This window comes from Brachyhypopomus gauderio, chromosome 2 (assembly GCF_052324685.1).
Source record: "Brachyhypopomus gauderio isolate BG-103 chromosome 2, BGAUD_0.2, whole genome shotgun sequence".
Lineage (NCBI taxonomy): Eukaryota > Metazoa > Chordata > Actinopteri > Gymnotiformes > Hypopomidae > Brachyhypopomus > Brachyhypopomus gauderio.
Window position 1 is genome coordinate 42,472,797 of NC_135212.1, and position 19,788 is coordinate 42,492,584.

The 19,788-nt window shown below is 47.6% G+C and overlaps 1 protein-coding gene across 4 annotated transcripts in view; it reads left to right on the top strand.

Moving 5' to 3' along the window:
- The window catches only part of lrrc4ba (leucine rich repeat containing 4Ba), a 39,282-nt gene extending 24,570 nt beyond the window's left edge, over positions 1–14,712 (top strand). For all 4 annotated transcript variants that reach the window (XM_076996599.1, XM_076996595.1, XM_076996594.1 and 1 more), the window contains 2 exons: positions 9,687–10,185; positions 11,808–14,712. In XM_076996599.1, coding sequence (XP_076852714.1) covers positions 9,940–10,185; positions 11,808–13,751 — 2,190 coding nt within the window. In that variant the 5' untranslated portion in view covers positions 9,687–9,939 and the 3' untranslated portion in view covers positions 13,752–14,712. The remainder of the gene's footprint in view (positions 1–9,686; positions 10,186–11,807) is intronic.
- The last annotated feature ends 5,076 nt before the right edge of the window (positions 14,713–19,788 follow it).

Here is a 19,788-nt window from a genome sequence, read left to right on the forward strand (position 1 = left end):
CACATCATCACCTCACCCCCTCATTACCTCACCACCCCATATCACCTCAACACCTCATCACCTCATCACCTCACTACCTCATCACCTCACCCCCTCATTACCTCCCCACCCCATCACCTCACTACCTCATCACCTCACGACATCACCACCTCATCACAACATCACCTCACCCCCTCATTACCTCACCACCCCATATCACCTCAACACCTCATCACCTCACTACCTCATCACCTCTCCAACTCATTGTGCATGACATTCCCAACCGAAATCCACAGTCAAGCTTTAGAAGAGATTTGGAGTTATTTTGATTAGTCATGACATTAGTCATTCTTTAAGAGTAAGGAAACAACATCTGGGTAAATCTGAGCTAACTAGCATTTTTAAGGAACTGCACAAGGTATAACACCTGGAGGTAATGTTCTTTTGTGTCTTAAATTTTATTACATCTTTCTTTTTTATTTGTATAAATATCAAGGCCATAAAGTAGGCATTAAAATCTCTATCAAAGCTGTCACGTATCACAATGACTATCCCTACTGAAGGGGACTGGTGCAGTCCCGCAGTCCCGCCCAGCTAGCTTGCACAGGATGACCACATTTTGGTTTTCAAAAGAGAGGATGGGGTGAGTGCTCACATACATAACCACCTTTAACAAATGTATTTATCAGACTTACATACAGCACTAATAGAAATTCCTTCAGTCCTGAATGGACAGATCGTCTCATTCCTCTTCATTCAGTTGTTCATTTAAAAAGAAATAAATCAATAAATAAATGTGGTTAAAGAATAAATGAAAACGATGCCAGAAAAATCCACTACTTCAACAGACACTGTTCTGTAGTTCTGACTGACCCAGGTAGGGCCCTAGGTGCATATGTGCAATTCAGACACATTCATCTACTCTATTACAGATTTCCACACAAACTCTGGCCACTTCACATCTATAACTGTATAAGATTTGTAATTCAGTTCTGTACTTTTACTTACATGCCTAAAAAATTAATTTAGTCAGCGTATAGGTGGTGGTTTTGGAGCATGAAGAGACTATAATGTCATATAATGTTGTCATATGCTGTTCATGGACAAAATGGACACTGCAAATATAATGAGTCTAACCCTCAGAGCCTCACCACCAGCTCTGCGTTTGGGCATTTTGAGGCCTTGTTTAGGCACCATAGAACAGACCGAGCTTCACAGATCCGCTCAGGTCACCTGCTCCTGGGTGGCAGCTGCACATGTGCTGAGCAGCAGAATGACGGAGGGTTGTAGGTAGGACGTGTACACCATCAACCAGTTGTGGAGAGTGAGAAGGCAAGACGTACAAAGAAGGATCAAAGCACTGCAAAACCAGTCGCACGGTGTGTAGTGACGCTAGAAAGCAGACGTGATCGGAAAACCAAAGCCTGGGTGTTTTAGTCATTCTGGCTGGACACATTTCTCAGATCCCTAAGTCATGACTGGGAGGAAGAGGACGTAAGCTGTCCCTACCTCACAGACATGGTTAGACTTCAGGCAGTTAGCGGGATTGGTGTAGTCATGGTAACTTTAATCTTAAAGGCATGGTTAGGCTTCAGGTGAAGTTATCTGGATTAGCACTTGGAGGGTAATACTCCTTTCTGATGCTGCAAGAATATATTCTAGTTTTCACAGGTTTTAGAAGCACCTCTTACATGTGACTATCTGCAGTACGCACACACACGCGCACACACAAGGGCAGGTGTCGCAGGGCCTGGGGCTTGTGCTAGAACAGGAAGTGCTGCTCAAGAAGGGGCGGGATCTAAGAGGGGCGGAGTCTAAGACTCCAACACCGATCCTGAATAAAGAGACATTGCATCTGTCTGTACAGAGTAAAACAGTGGGAGTTTGAATGATAGAAAAGGAGGAAAGAGAACAAGTGAATGAAGGGAAAAGAAAGGAGAAAAAGGAAGAGAGAGATTATGGTGTGCAAGAGAGACAGAAAGTCGCCAACACAGAAAGCATGGGGAAACTATGACAGAATGAAAGATCATGACTAGATGTTGTCCATTAATGTACTTTACACTTAGTACAAATAATTAAAACCACTATATGGAGTTTGTGTGCATATGTGTGTGTGCACAAACACACCTAGAGTGGTTTAATTATGAGTTTAAATGTAATGTTATATAATCCCACCTGCATGTGTATATGAGAAAGAGAGAGCTATTTTGGGTACGTGTCTGTGCGTTGTCATGTTGTCCATGATATGATACTAACAGTAGCTAATAACAGTAGTATAGCTCTCCTCCCCTCTCTCCTCCACATTCCTATACACCTCTTCTCCCCTCTCCTCTTCTCTCTCCTCTCCTCCTCCTCCCTCACTACTCGCCCACCTCTGAGTGCTTAAACTTTATGAGATGTGTGAACACAGCACAACTCCTCACCACCAGACACCCTGTTATTCCCAATCCCTGCAATCAGGTGCCTCACAGCCACAGAGCAGTTGTGTCCTTGGCAGATGACAGGGTAAGAATAAAGAATAACTGTGGACGGGCTAATATCGGGACGGGATCGGTAAGGGCTGTGATAGTTGTGCCTTTAACTGCTTCTGAGTGGGGCTGGGACAGGGTGCTAACTCCCCACATGCACACGCACCTGGTTACACTGTTGTCCCCCTCTCAGCTGCCGTAGCTGTGGGTGGAGTATCGACTGGCCTCATTGATTCACCTGTACAAACATTCTGCCTCGCACTCTGTGCAGAATATTTCAATAACCTGGGGACTTCTCTCCCCCGGGTCCACTCATAAATCACCTATTACACGTGCATCACGGGGCAGGGATGCGAGCACGGCATTAGTCACGCTCTTTACTGCAACAGCTGCACGTATCGCGCGAAGCGTGACCGCGTGTGGGGCGCACGCACGTACGTGTGTGTGCGCGTGATCGTGCAGGAATGTGATATTCAATGACTGGCATCCTTGACTCGGTTCAACTTTACTTTATGCCCCCCCCCCCCAACCATCTGCCCCCCTGCATCAACGCCCCCTGCTGTCCCTGCAGCGGGGCAGGGCTGCGGTACTACTCTCCTCCGCTGCCAGGAAGAGGAGAAGTGTCTTCCTGTTTGGCTGTCTCGGCCGCTGAAGAAAGGCCCAGTGTTTTAGCGCGCTGTGTGTTTCTCACCCGTGTTTAAACGGCTGAGGATCCCGACGTGGCACAATGCTCTCTTTCACTCGCCTCCCCCGGCCTGCAAGGGAGCCGGTGAGTCCGTCGCGCTTGGCTCGTGTTCAGCTGTTTTAAATGCCTGCTGTTGCCCGACACCGACAAAACTTCGGGTCGGTCTATTCTTTTCCAAGACCGAGGCCGTACTGCGAAACCAGTAAGTGTCTGAAATTAGGACACGCTCTTCAGACCAGAGATTATCACCCCCTGCTGGAGTCCTGCTGCCCAGAAACGTCTAAAAATGACAAGTGATAAGACAACAAATAGCAAGAAAAGTGGGTATACCCTCCACATAACGTCCCCCAATAAAAACACAGTTTGCTTTGGTGTGGGCTGGCGAAGGAATGTGTAGCATGCGGTGAAATGATATCACGCACCCTCATACGTGACTAAAAATAAAAAAGACTGCTATTCGCCGCATCGTGTGCGCTCGGCTTTTTGTGTCTGGAAGAAGACATGCTACAAACGGAGAAGTATTTATTTACCGATTTGATGACGGGAATAAGGAATGCGAGCAATAACTACATTAAAATCTGTACCGGCACGGTCAAACGCAAACGAGAAGTCTGAACTTTCTCGTTTCACAAGAAACACATTCACACTCCAAAATAGGATATTTAACCTGGAATGAACACGTTAGACAGTGTGATCGACTGTGTAACAGGCGGTCTGCTTTAGGGGTAGACTTTTTTTTACAGGAATTACAGATCACAAAAATGACTGATCAGTAATGAATTTTCTAGACACTGAAGGGGCAAAGACTCATAAAAACACTGTCAGCACACGAATCAACAATTATCAGAATGTGCGCCTGTTTATGGTAGAATAGTGGCGCTTGTCAAAGGTCTTTGAGATCTGGTAGGTATATAATGCGCATTTGGTTATGGAATGAAATGGAATCAACTTGAACATTTAGAGTAGCTCTTACAGGTCATGTGATAACATTGGGTCCGTCAGCCATGATGCAACTCCCTGTCCCCCATTCCAGCCTCCTCCATATACTCCATGCTGCACACCACCCATCTCCATGCAGAGGTGTAGGTGACATTAGGCAAGGCAAGCAACTAGCAGGGGGCTACAAGCCAGTGGGGGGTGCCTGAGGACTGATGAACTTTACAGCATTAACAATGTGCAAGATTTGCAACCGGGCTCCCTGTACTCTACCCCGAACCCCACCCATCTCCCTGTACCCCACCCTGAACCCCACCCATCTCCTTGTACCCCACCCCGAACCCCAGCAATCTACCTGTACCCCACCCATCTCCCTGTACTCCACCCATCCCCCTGTACCCCACCCATCTCCCTGTACTCCACCCATCCCCCGGTCTTGTACTCGAGTGTCTGATCTGAAGATCCAGTCCTGCACGGAGAGGACACAATCAGATAATATGGACTGAAAGTGGTCTAGCAGATCAATATGAGGTCTGTGGGATTTATGATTCCTGCTTTGTGTGTGCGATGCCAGGACCTCAACCCCATCTGCAGGTTGTCAGCGCATTCTTGAGCACAACTACACACTTGCTTCACCTATTATTTTGTACGTTTTTTTAGATCCATTTAAACAGAGGACACATATCGTAATTAAAGATATTACATAATTAGCAATGCTTTAAAAAAACATAAAACATGATATGTTTATTTTTAATAAACCATGTGCCAGAATATTCACTAAGGCCATATGTACTGACAGCTCAAAAGTGTTTCAGGGGAATAATGTATTTCTTAAATTCAAAAGGTAAATGCATAATAAAAAATGTATAAATAACATCATTATTGTAAAAAATTAAGTATTATTGATTTGTGGCTTTTTAAATCTTGAACTTTTTTGGGATTTAAGATTAATCTAAAAGCTCTTTCGATATGTGCTGCATCTCTGAGGCTCCAGTGCTGTGTTAATAAAGCATTACATGTATGTGGGAGCCATTTCAGGGTCATCATGTTGTCTTAATTACAATTTCACAGAAACAGAGCTTGATGATCATTACACAAAAACTGGTACAGTGACACGTTGGTTTTGATCTCTGTCTCTCTCCCCAGTCAGAATACATCTGGCTGTAATTTAACACTGTTTCTAATATGAACACAACAGAGGGCAGCGTGTGCGTTGGAGTGCAGTGGTTTTTCAGTCCGTTTGCCTCAGAAGACGCTGGGGCTAGTTGTTGTCTGCTAGCTGTTGTCCGCTAGGAGTTGTCGGCTGTCTCAGAGTCAGGGCGGCTGTCTGGCACCTCGCACATCTCATTTCTGGGTCCCGATTTCAGTTTATAAAGCATTATTACAGTGCTGTGTGCTGAGGGTCAGACGGCATGTTTAGTCTCGTCTGGTGTTCAGAAAAGAACCGACTTCATATTTCTAGATTCTTTTGGCTCTTTTCAGTTTGAAGTAGTGTCGGGGTTCTGTTTGACTGCAGTGCTTACATACAGAAGAACAGTAAACGCACAGGAGAATTGAATGGCTGGAACTGCACAAACAGAACGATTGAAACTTTACTTTAAAGACCCTCTGGATGGACTGATGTGACCAGTGACCTGAGTGTGACAGCAGAGAGAGCAGAGCAGGAGAGAGAATCCTCCCGCACGCACGCACGCACGCACGCACGCACGCACGCACGCACGCACGCACGCACACGTGGTCCCGGCATTCAGCTTTCCGCACCGTTCCCTAAAGTCACTGTGTGAACTGCCGCACTGTGTGTTCTTTGTCCACAGTAATGTCCCAAGCGGAAGCCCGGGAGCGTTTATGCTCCGTTCTGGGGGATTAGAGGGGATTTTCAGTAGAAATCAGAGCAGCCGTTATACCAGCCGTACCGCTAACTTATGCCACATCACGGGTATTCTCTCCAGGAGGCAAATCTCTACATCTCCGCATGGGCTAAAGCAGTTGGTACTATTAGAGTGTATGCACTTTGGGGGGTGGGGGGGACATGGTTTTTAGCTCTGCAGATCTAGGGCTCTTGTTGTGTCTCTCACAGCCTACGTTTGTAAGACTGCTTGTGTGTTTGTGTACGTGCATGTGTGTATGTGTGCACACATGCACTTCTGTGTGGGGTAATTAGAGGCAGAGAGGGGCACTGGAATGAGAGGACTACAGCTGGAGACAGAAAAAGAGAAAGTAGAGTTTGGTGAAAAGGTAACCATGGTAACTCTCTTTGCTAAGGTTTGGATTGAGAGAGGGAGAGGGATGGCTAAAGGAGAGAGAGTGAGAAAGAGAGGGATTGAGAGGAAAAGTGAGAGAAAGTGAGAGAAAGAGCAAAAGTGAGTGAGTGAGCAAGAGTGAGAGAAAGGAGTGAGAGGAAGGAAGGAGAGGGAGAGCTGTTAGAATGCTCACACAAAGCCCAGACTACAGGATTAATATGTGTCAGAGAAGCAGGTTAATCTCTGCTCATACAGAGATTGTTTTATCTCTTTTATATGCATTGTCACTGCAGCATGTATACACTTACCAGCGCTTGCAGAACACACAAGGACAAAAAGAGTGAGAGAGAGAGAAAGGGAGTTAGAGTGAGGCAGAGAGAGACAGAGAGATTGACAGGGTGAAAGAGAAACAGAGTTAGAGGGAGAGAGGCAGAGAGAGAGAGATAGAGTTAGAGTGAGACAAAGTGTGAGAGAGAGACAGTCAGGCAGAGATTGAGGCAGAGTGAGAGTGAGAAAGGCAGATTGAGAGTGAGAAAGGCAGAGTGAGCAGGTGTGTTTAAGCAGTTGAATTCAGGAAGAGAAGGTGAGAAAACAGAAGCTGAAAGCAGACGTGGCCTGATAGATGGTCTGATAGACAGACTGAGAGCCACACGCTGTGTGCCTCCCAGGATCTTGGGCACGTGTGCAAAACTATAAACTTCACTTCCCAGCAGGCCCGTAGTTGACTCGTATTCCCATCAGCGTCTTGGTTCAGGAACTCCGTTTCCCATCAGTGCAATCGCAGCAGATGTCGTCTTCCATTAGAGTCACTTAACGCGGCAGGTCACACTCTGAGCTAATTGTGTCTCCTGTCAGTCATGCGTGAAGATGACACAACATGTGTAAATAAAATAAGGTGACGGCGATTCCGAGCTTGGCGCTTGTAATAATGGCTTTAATGACCTGCCTATTTGTGCTCATGCCTGGTGGGCCAATCAGGGGCGGAACAGGAAATGCAGGCAGAGCCGGGGAGGGGCTACATGGGGCTGCAGTCTCTGCTGGTATTTCAGCACTGGGTCTAGTATTCTGGCACTGGTATTCCAGCACTGGGTCTAGTATTCTGGCACTGGTATTCCAGCACTGGGTCTAGTATTCTGGCACTGGTATTTCAGCACTGGGTCTAGTATTCTGGCACTGGTATTTCAGCACTGGGTCTAGTATTCTGGCACTGGTATTTCAGCACTGGGTCTAGTATTCTGGCACTGGTATTTCAGCACTGAGTCTAGTATTCTGGCACTGGTATTTCAGCACTGGGTCTAGTATTCTGGCACAGTGGAGTTCCATTGTCTTATATAGCTGCTCTCTGCTCAGGTATAGCAGAGTCGCAAATGGCCTCCTCTGACACACAATAGCACTCATATGATAGTAAAACAGGGCTCAAAAGAGCACTCTTAAGAGGATGGATTCATCAATGTGTGAGTGTGTGTGTCTGTGTGTGTCTGTGTGTGTCCATGCCCTGTGTTTTAATGTCATTCCACACCATGTGTGCATTATTGATTAATCTAACTGCTCTTATTGGCCTTCCCTCCCATCCTCTAACCTCTCCACCCTTCTGCTCTATCAGCCCTGCACCTCCCCTCCCCTCCCCTCCCCTCTCCTCTCCTCTCCTCTCCTCCCCTCCCCTCCCCTCCCCTCTCCTCTCCTCCCCTCCCCTCTCCTCTCCTCCCCTCCCCTCCCCTCTCCCCTCTCCTGTCCTCACCTCTCCTCTCCTCTCCTCCCCTCCCCTCCCCTCCCCTCTCCCCTCTCCTGTCCTCATCTCTCCCCTCCTCTTGTCTTGTCTCCTCTCCGATCCCCCTCTCCTCTCCTCTGTCTATTTCTGCCTGCTTTATATTCATTCCCTTGTTTTGTCTGTCTGCAGCATCTTCCCATCACTCTCTCTCCCTCTCTCTCCCTCTCCCTCCCTCTTCCTCTTTCTTCTCTCTTCTTTCTCTCTCTCTTCCTTACTCTCCCTGTTTTATATGCATGTTGTCACTGTCCTCCCTCCATCTCTGTTTCATATTCATTTCTTTGTATTGAACCCTTCTCCTCTCCCCCTTTGACTCTCTTCTATTCTCTCGTTCATTCTCTTTCTCTCTCTTCTTCCCCCTCTCTCTCCCTATCTCTCTCATTCTCTTGCTCTTTCACTGGGAGAGATTATTAATATTAATGTCCCAGTCTTTTTCTCTTCTTCTATCTCTCCTCTGCCTTTTCTCTCATCTTTCTTCACTCCACCCTCCATCTTGTCTTCCTAATAATTTCCCCTTCTCCAGCTGTTTTGTTCTGTCCATCTGTCTGTTCGTCTGTCTCTCTGTTCTTCTATCATAACTGCCCCCCATAGTTCCGTAGTCAAGTGTCAGGACTGCTCTTTCTCTTCTCAGCCTGCAGCTGTACAGTCATCTATCAGTTCAATAATCTCTCTCTCTTTCTGTCTCTCTATCCTCCTTCTGTTTCTCTCTTTGCTTCATTAAATTTTTTTATATCGAAGATTTCCTTTTTTGCATCACTGTGCCTTCATCAGGACCATCATCATTAATAACAGTCCTGTACATCTTCAGATCACCTTGCTGAAGGTTACCAGTTGTCTAAATGACCCCCGGTGTATCCATCCTGCTGGCGTAGGACTCAGCCCTGCTGCTACGAGTCAGCTCACCCCACTGAGGTCGCCGACCTCTCTGGTGCTGCAGGTTCCTCATGTTCTCCTGGGGACTCCCAGGAGATGTTATAATGTTATGTGATGATGTTATGTTATGATATGTTACGATGTTATGCTATGTTATGATGTTAAGATGTTTTGATATCTTATGATGCTATGTTGGGTGTGGAGTGTTATGATGTGATGCGTGGATCGGCAGTTCCTTCTGAATCTGTAGCAGCAGACAGGATGCACCAGGAAGAGTGGTGAACTTTCAGAGACACGTGACGGGGAACCTTCTGGCTTCTAAATCAATACTTAGAAGGATAATAAGATTGTGCTTCAGGAGTAATGGCCAATAACACAGTCTTGGTGTAGTGTAGTGTGGATCGCTGTAGTGGATCTCTGTAGTGGATCTCTGTATTGGATTGTAGTGGATCTCTGTATTGGATTGCATTTTCACAGCTTTTTCCCATTAGGAATCCTTTTCCCTCCATCATACATTTACAGTGTTTAAGCTGTTCCCATGATTCATAGAGTGTAATTATTCTTTATGTTCATTGGACAATTAATAATTATTAGGAAGCACAATTTTTAAGCAGGATATATATATCTGTTTATGTATAAACATAATTTATATGAAGGATTTATATCTGTTATGACCTTGTGAAAAAAGCAATAGACTACAGCTGTATAGTTTTGATGTCTGCTCTCTTTTTCTGTTCCAGTAACGCGTGTGTTTCTCTGGGAGAGGGTTCTTGAATTCTCAGAGGACCCTCGAAGGCAACAGAGACGCGATATATGTAAATGTGTCATATCTTCATTAGAATAAAGGAGGAAGGCCCAAAGCCCCCACGCAGACCCTGGGTGATGTCCAGCTAAACTGAAATCAGCAGCTGCCTGTGGACAACGGATATTTGCCTTCTGGAATCAGTCTATTATAAACCCTCGGAATACAGGAAGGGTCATGACCCAGTTGCCATGCGTATCACCACGGTGACAGGCCTTCCTAGCCCCTCCCCCCTCTTCCTCCTATTGGCCCAGCTGCTGTTGTGGCTCCTCCTCCCTGGCCGAGAGGTAGCGGGAGCCACGTCCACCTGCCCTGCTCCGTGTAGTTGCTCCAATCAAGCCAGCCGAGTGATCTGCACAAGACGAAGCCTGGATGAGGTGCCTGAGAATATATCGAACAACACGCGATACCTCAACTTACAGGAGAACTCCATACAGGTACATACTCACCACAGCACCCGCTGGGCTGTAGCTGTGTCTGGACGCTCAGCTAGGTGTGTGTGGTTGAATGTGGATGCGTGTGTTTGTGTGTAGTTGAACATGGGCATGTGTATCTGTGTTTAGTTGAAGGTAAGTGTGTGTGTCTGTGTAGTTGAAAGTGGTTTGCGTGTGTTCGCTTGCTGTCTGTCGGCAAGTTCACGGCTTTAATTACAGGAGCATCATGGGGGTGTAGCGGGAGTGCAGCAGGGACAGTGAGGGCTGGAGTTAAGTGGAGCCAATCAGACTCATGGCCCAGTGGTGGAGCCAATCAGACTCAATCAGACTCATGGCCCAGTGGTGGAGACGATCAGACTCATGGCCCAGTGGTGGAGCCAATCAGACTCATGGCCCAGTGGTGGAGCCAATCAGACTCATGGCCCAGTGGTGGAGCCAATCAGACTCATGGCCCAGTGGTGGAGCCAATCAGACCCATGACATCGTGTGGCAGAGCATGCGCTCCAGTTCCAGCCTACAGCGAGAGACAGACGTAGTCTTAGTATAACAATCAACAAGTCCTCACAGTGTGGCCTGAAAGGGTTAACAGAAAACACTCTCATTAAAAAAAAACCCTCATGCTTCTGATTGGGCTTGTTGTATCCTGGAGCCCTACTTGAAATGATTAAAAATCTAAAAATGTTTTAACACCTGAAGGCATCCTAGATTTTTTTGTTGCTGTGCGTCCTGAAGTGGAGATTTCTCCCCTCCTCTCCTGACGCCTCCTCGTCTCTCCCCCCCCTCCCCTCCCCTCCTTTCCCGACCACTCCTCTCCCCTGCTCTCATCCCCTCTTCACTCCTCTCCTCTCCTCTCCTCCCCTCTCATCTCCTCCCTTATACTCTCCTGTCCTCTTCTGCTTCCCACAGTGAGTAGCTTGTGACGACAGGCCTGGGGAGATGGTGCTAAATGCACACGGACATTAACTAATGTCCCGATCCTCTGTGTAACGGCTCTCTGCACCCCCCACGTGTCAAACTGCAGGAGTGATTTATTTGTAGTCACATGTCATGATGAAGCTACAGCGTGCTTGAAGTGCGAGATGCCCTGGTTGTGTTCTCTCTCCGTTAGAAGGCTCTTTCACACGTGCTGCTAGCTGGCAGCTCCTTGGGTGTGGTCCTGTCAGACAGTCTTGTCAGACAGATGAGCTAATTCTCCTTAGCCGCATGCTTTTGTTCCATGGGAATGTTTTATAAATACTTGCTCCGAGACTACAGGACATGGCATATATAGAACAAACACGATGAGGTTTGTGACTAACCGAAAGTGTTTTTTTTTTACCTGCAAACAATGGCTCTGTGCTCAATAATCATTTGTAGAACGTGTTTTACGCCTACATCTTTGACTGCACATTTGTCAAAAAAAATTTTTTTTTACACGAAACAAACATTCAGATCAAACATAGATTCACATCAGTGGAAAAGAAATCGCAGTTGCGATTGGAACAACACATAATTGTGAGTTCTATTTATGATGTAACTAAAAATAACCATCAATCAAGTTTTAGAGCCTCACAAATCTGGAAACGCACAGAAAACCAATGAGCCGGGTCAGTGCACCATGATTTAACGGAACTTCTCTCTCCCAGGTGATCCGCTCCGACACCTTCAAGCACTTGCGTCACCTGGAGATCCTCCAGCTGTCCAAGAACCAGATCCGACAGATCGAGGTGGGCGCCTTCAACGGCCTGCCCAACCTCAACACCCTGGAGCTGTTCGACAACCGTCTGACGCTGGTGCCGTCGCAGGCCTTCGAGTACCTGAGCAAGCTGCGGGAGCTGTGGCTGCGTAACAACCCCATCGAGACGCTGCCGGGTTACGCCTTCCACCGCGTCCCCTCTCTGCGTCGCCTCGACCTGGGCGAGCTGAAGAAGCTGGACTACATCTCCGACGCCGCCTTCGTGGGCCTCATCAACCTGCGCTACCTGAACCTGGGCATGTGCAGCCTGAAGGACATCCCCAACCTGACGCCACTGGTGCGGCTGGAGGAGCTGGAGCTCTCCGGGAACAGGCTGGAGATCATCCGCCCCGGCTCCTTCCAGGGCCTCGAGTCCCTGCGCAAGCTGTGGCTGATGCACTCGCAGATGTCGGTGATCGAACGCAACGCCTTCGACGACCTGAAGAGCCTGGAGGAGCTGAACCTGTCCCACAACTCGCTGCACTCGCTGCCCCACGACCTGTTCACGCCCCTGCAGAAGCTGGAGCGGGTGCACCTCAACCACAACCCCTGGGTGTGTAACTGCGACGTGCTGTGGCTCAGCTGGTGGCTGAAGGAGACGGTGCCCAGCAACACCACCTGCTGCGCCCGCTGCCACGCGCCGCCCTACCTGAAGGGCAAGTACATCGGCGAGCTGGACCAGAGCCACTTCACCTGCTATGCTCCCGTCATCGTGGAGCCGCCCACCGACCTCAACGTGACGGAGGGCATGGCGGCCGAGCTGAAATGCCGCACTGGGACATCCATGACGTCGGTCAACTGGATCACACCCAACGGGACTCTGATGACGCACGGCTCGTACCGCGTGCGTATCTCTGTGCTGCATGACGGGACGCTCAACTTCACCAACGTCACGCTGCGGGATACCGGCCAGTACACGTGCATGGTGACCAACTCCGCCGGCAACACCACGGCGACCGCCATCCTGAACGTGACCGCGACGGACACCAGCGTCAACTACACCTACTTCACCACCGTCACCGTTGAGACTGTGGAATCCACAGGGGACGAGGAATCCACTCTGCGTTCCAACAACAACACCACCATTCACATTCCAGGGCCGACACCGTCCGGGCGGTTCTGGCACAACGCCGTCTCGACCACCGCCTCCTCGCTGTCTGCGCTCGGCTCCTCGTCTTCACCCCGGGCAACCAAGCCCACCTTCACCGTCCCCGTCTCCCAGACCAGCTACCCTGGGCTTGACGACGTGATGAAGACCACCAAGATCATCATCGGCTGCTTCGTGGCCATCACCTTCATGGCGGCGGTGATGTTGGTGGTCTTCTACAAACTGAGGAAGCAGCACCAACTGCACAAGCACCACGGGCCTGCCCGCGCCATCGAGATCATCAACGTTGAGGATGAGATCGGCCCCGGGGTTCGTGGGAGCGGCATCTCCGGAGGTGGAGCCATGCCCCAGGGCGGAGTAGGCGGAGCCAGCCAAAGCCTTCGCCTGCACCACCCCGAGATCGTCACCCTGCCTAGCCTGGCCAGAGCTGAGCACCTCAATCACTACTACAAACCCCACCACTTCAGCAACAACATGATTGGCCAGGGCCTGTCAGGGGGGGCGGGGCTCAACAACAACAACAACCCCTCCCCCTGCACCCAGGCCCAGAACACAGCAATCTCCTGTGCCCAGATGCCCATCTCAATGGGTACTGGGCCGTGTTCCATTCCCTCGCCAATGCCCCTACCCACCCTCGGCATCCACGGGTCACTGAAAGGCCTGATGGGTAAAGGGCAGAACCCTCAGATTGAGCCACTGCTGTTTAAGAGCGGCTCCAAAGAGAATGTCCAAGAGACTCAGATCTAAGATAGAGAGAGTGTGAGAGACAGAGAGGGAGAAAGAAAGAGAGACAGAGAGGGGGATGAAAAAAGAAGGCATCATTGAGACAGAAAGGAAAGAAGGACACAGGCCCTTCAGTGTCTGTGGGAGTGTTCTCTGGAGGAGCGAGAGAGGTAGACCCAGCGTCGCATGATGTATTTCCTGCTAGAGCGTAAGTCACAACTGTGAACCACTACAGGTGCAGTGCAACAGCAGAGAGCCAGGGTGAAGAAGACAGACAGTCATGCAGTTAGAAAAGCCCTTAGCTAGCCCCACGCCCATCGACGTGAGAAAGGGCAACGTCAGCAGAGGGATTAGGCCCACACAACCACGGTCATGCCCTATCAACCCAACACATTCAAGCGTAATGTCACATTAGTTACGAGCCAAACTTGCCAAAGCCAAACCTTTGTGCAACAGCATCAGGAAGCATGATCTCTCTCTCTCTCACACACACACACACACACACACACACACACACACACACCAGCACATGCGCATACACACTTTCTGACAGAAAAGGTCGAGGACAATTACGTCAGCATGCACACATCTTTAATGCCATGCTGAGATGCTCGGAGAATATAAGAACACAACGCATCATGCACAATATGCATTAGAGCATCCAATGCGGTCCCATATTCAGTGTGTGTGTGTGTGTGTGTGTGTGTGTGTGTGTGTGTGTGTGTGTGTGTGTGTGTGTGTGTGTGTGTGTGTGTGTGTGTGTGTGTGTGCTTTTGTGTGCATCTCACTGGAGCAAGTCAAAGTATTTTATCTTGAGAGTGTTTTAGAACGGCTGGTGTGATGATAAAGGCGACGGCCGCACTGCCGCTGTGAGGAGAGGCTTGTAGGAGCCATCCCACAACAGTGGACTGGACAGAGCTTCAGTGTGAAGAGGGCTTGGCCTTCCTTCTGATAGACCCTGGTGTCACACTCTCACGTCCTCCACCTTCACATGGTAGAATGAGAGAGGGAGGGGGGGGGGGGGGGGGGGGGGGGGGGGGTTCAACCTTTTTTTTTCTTAAAAAAGACCCTAAAGGGCAAAAGACAATGATCCAAAAATCTAAAGAGTAAAAAAAAAAACTGTGAAAGTACACATGATATATAAATATATTTTCATTCAGAGAAATAAATTATGAAGAATCTTTAACAGTTTGTCTTTTCTGACTGAGAGCCACGGCTTTTGACGGATCTACCAGCTGCACGTGCTGTGTTGGGATGCTCCGAGAACAGCCCTGCTCCGCTGTGGAGCAGACTCCAAGGTCAGACACCTCCCTGCTCAGAAGGAGATCCTACAGTGGAGCACAGGGCCCCCCAGGCCAGTGGTGGGAGCCCCCGCACCAGGAGCTGCTCTGGCCAGAGCTTATTTTTAGTCTTTAAACCCTCCACCCTTTTCTTGTTGCATTCTTACTAACAGGGTCGTTGAAGAAAATTTGTTCATCATTAAAATGGAATTATACTGGACTCGGTGGAAGAGACTGGTGGGGACTGCTGGAGTCAAATGGTCTGGGCTGGATGAAGAGCTCTGCTAACCATAATGAAAAATACAGATCAAATGTAATGAAAGCAAAATGTGAATTTCTATCTAAATGCTGCTATACCCAGATATTTGATGTGAGGAAGAGTAAAATGAGTTAGGAATTATGTCCCTCTATATTGAAAAAGAGTAAATACAATAATATTGATATTGCAATTATTACTATAATTCTAAAAAAACAAAAAAAGGCTTATATTTCGGCAATGGGTTAATTTTTGGCTTTTTTTTTTGCTGTTTTGTATTCAGAGGTGGTGTTTGTATTTCACTGTGCTAGAAGAGACTGTCACTACGGCAAATATTCCAGCAGAACACAGAAATAACAATGGCAGTATCCACGGCGACAGATCACTCATGCCCAGTGAAAGCATCAGATCCCCCCCCCCCACCCTTCAGAAAGAAGATCTCCTCACGGCTTAGGAATGGCCCCCAAAACCCACCTGATCCTTCTCGCTTTCATACGAGACCAAACTGGAACAGGAGCCTGCAGGCTTGTTCTTGCCCTATGTGATTGAACGTGCCTGAGACCAGATCCCAGGGTCGGATTTTTGGCATGGGGGTCCAGTGGATTATGGATAATCACTGTGTTCTCACATGTGGAGATACAGTGTGTGGAACACGGCCTCTGATGGCTAATGGTAAACAGCATTTTGAAACATTTGCAAGGTAAGACAAACCCACTTGGTGAGAGACAACAGGCAACTGAAATTAAAGGGTTTGGTGAGTTTTGTTTTTTTAATGGAAAAGGACTCAGAATAAAGAAAAATATAGAATCTTATAGAGCTCTTTTAAAAACAAACTATTATGATAATAAGTGTCTTTCATTATTTGTTTTTACCTAGTTTGTTTTTGTTTTTCTTTTTTTAAATCAAGTGTTATCTTAATTGTAATATTGTTATTGTTATTATAATTAGCTAAGGTTACACTCGTTATTATGAGAATCATTCTGTTAGCAGAAGTCACTTCAAAATTAAAAAGAAAATGGCACCCAAAATGGCACCAGGACCAGTGAAATGTGACAGCCTTCATTTTGGTTTGGTTTCATGAAACTGAGGTATCACTGTATGTCACACTATGGGGTAGAAACACAAATGGTTTCCTAAAGATGGAGAGAGAAAGATGGAGACGCAGAGAGAGAGAGAGAGAGAGAGTGCGTGTGTGTGCGCATGAGTGTATTAGTGTGTGCGTATGTGAAAGTGTTCTAATCTGTGCCTGTTCTCAGAATGACACCCATTATCAGTGCCAGGAAGTGCCGCTGCGCCATGTCAACACCCCGTTGCCTCGGCAACACGCCTTCGAATTAATGAGCCAAACCGCATCAGAGCGGGCGCCATCCTCACGGGTCCCTGTGCTGTTCATCAGCCTGGGTCTGCTGTAAAACCGCCCATGACACATGCACACACACACACACACACACACACACACACACACACGCACGCACACACGTGCATACACATATATGCACATATACATGTATGCACATACATACTCACACACACATACAAACTCGTCATCACTGTCACACTCATGGACGTGCACACACACACACACACATACACACACACACACACACACACACACACACACACACACACACACACACACACACATTCGTGCAGACTTCTGGTCTCTGTCCAGCATCCTCCCTTATCCAGCCCTGCGTCTCCACAGGCTCCGGCCGTTTCCCTGGCAACTGTTGCCGCTGCGACAGTCCCCATCACAGGGCGCAGGTCTCCAATGTAAATGTGCACACAGCTCTGCTCTACTGCTGTTGCGTGCACACACAAACACACACACACACACAGTCCATGTGTTTTAAAGAGGTCGTTTATTCACACTCTCCCTCCTTGGGGTCATTGGCATTCATGAAGCTTACATGATGAAGATTTCACACATGCCGCATGCATAGTCCAGCTCCATGGAAACCGCCTCTACCCCGCCCCCGCACCCATCATGTGATTTCAGTATCTACATATATCTCTTTCAGTGATTTGCATACACATCTGTTTGTATGCGTGTGCATTGTGTGTATGTGAGAGAAAGGCGCACTTATCGTGTTTCTGAGCAGCTGGTTGGATGCGGACGTGTGCGATGTGACGTTTGGTCATTGGCCATGTTCTCAGCCTGTGCATGTAGATGGGTCACAATTTAACTTCTTCAAGCTGCCTTAAAGCACATATGAACTAGAATGCTAGTTCAGATGTGTTCTCTCTCCCCCTATCCCCTCTCTCTTTTTTACTCCCTTTCTTTCTCCCCCTCTCCTTCTCTCTTTCCACCACTGCAGTGTCTGAGTCACGGGGAAGAGAACACAAGAGCGAGTGGTTCTCACCTATCCTATAAACACACACACACGCACACACACACACACACTTCAGAACCATCATCACTGAGCAATGATGATGTTCTATGCCAAGGTCTGTGCAGAACACTCTAAACACACACTTGCATGTGGACCATCTAGCGTGCCATCTCCTGTCAGGCATTTGGGATTTCATGCTCATGCGTGCTCAGAATGGGTGTGTATGCTCCCATATGCACCTTTGTTTGTCTCTAGAGTGTTCCTGTGTGTGTATGGCGTATCGGAGTGTGTGAGGGAGGAGATGGAGTGTGTTGGCAAGCGTCAGTCAGACGTCTGTTTTAAACTCCGGTGGTGAAATGAGTTGGGACGACTTCCCCAAGTGCTGCTGCTGTCCCGCCCACTGGAACACAGCCAACCTGATTGGCCAGCTCGCTGTCCACCTCACAGCATTCTGATTGGTCTCGGAGGCTTAAGGTCCCACCCTGTCGGTAGCTGTCGGGGTTGTGATCATAAGGTGATATGTGACCACTCATATCAGAAAAAACTGGGCCAGCTCTGCTCTCTAGGACACAAAAGGACAAAATAAAGGGTTTCATCAGCAGTTTCCTCTTCCTCTTGTTTGAACTTTGACCCATTGAAGAGTGGGATCATTAAACACAAGAGGTGTGCTTTGAGTGGAGGAATACCAGCAACTACAGAATGCATTACAGGTCCATAATCTGACAGTTACTAGTTTATTCCAGCAGATCCCAATTCCAAATGTCAGGTCTGTGTAAGAAATTATTTGGTTCAATTAGGTTTGGATATGAGGTTTAGAATTGATCTGGTTTAACTGTTGAAATTATGGTGGTGAATGCCTGTCGGGTTGGTCAGTGGGATTGGCTAGAAAGCGTCCAATAAGCCTTCTACGTTTGACTCCCCGCAGTGGAGCCAGCTCCAATGAGAATGCCAAACACAGCCAGTATCTGTTTTATATATTTTGGAGTCAGATTAATTCATTAGGACCCCACACACATTTTTCAGACGGGCTAATGCACCAGACTGTTGCGATTTATTGATGTTGTTATAGTGATCAGTAATGTTTTAGTGCTGTGTGTGCGTCTGGGTGCAGCGGTCTGCAGGCAGAGAGGAGAGCAGGAGTGTGGTGCTCCAGACGGCTTAGTTAACCACAGAGTTAGAGTCTGTGTGACAGATTTGTAATTGAACATTAAGCCATTTTGCACTTGTGTGTGTGTGTGTGTGTGTGTGTGTGTGTGTGTGTGTGTGTGTGTACACGCCAATAGAATAGAAGCACAATAGCGATTTATTGAGTGTTTCTTTGTTATAAATTTGTGCATAGCTTGACACTGTCGGAGTGTATGGACACTGTGTGTGTGTGTGTGTGTGTGTGTGTTATTAAGGACAGTCGCAATACCAGATATTTGGTATTCGGTATCAATACCACTGAGATTCTATGACTTGCAACAAAAATTAAACGAATTAAATGAATGTATTTCAACATTAACTATTTTATTCATTCCAGCAACAAAAGTGGGATGGAGCATATAAGTCCTAAAAAGTGTTTAATTAACAGTTTTACTTTGTGTTTTTATTTTATACTTACTTAACATTCCGTTTATAATTACTGTTATTTAAAACAAACTTTTATGGTGGCATTTGAATTATGAAAAGATAGAATGTAAATAATAGCCTAGATTTATCAGGTTTAGTGTGTATGCAGATCGAGTGTGAGGCGGCGCACTTACGCCCACTGAGCGGCAGAAAGCCTGAATCTGCGTCCCATTCCACAGCGTCCATAAGTAGTGCTCTTGCGTAGTGCCCTACACACTTATCACCTGATGTGGTCAAGGGCACTGCAGGTGACTGAATCACTTCATTTGGAACCTCCTGCAACAACATAATGATGGAGAAGATGATGATTCTTGCGGTCTTTGCATTTATCTTGACAGCTTTGCACTTGGACAGGTGTTTGTTTGATAACGTGGCTAAAATTATTTGTATCTAGGTAACATTGACCATATTTCATGAATTGCTTCGCGCATGTGAAAATATGGTGCTACGTTGTCATTTTGATGAAAATACTTCGTGCATGTGCACTTTTTTTTCAATTGCATATGGCAAGGTCTTCCCGGCCACCGTATAAACAAACGTTAACCTTTCTGAATGCTGTGTGTGGAGCATTGCTACTACAG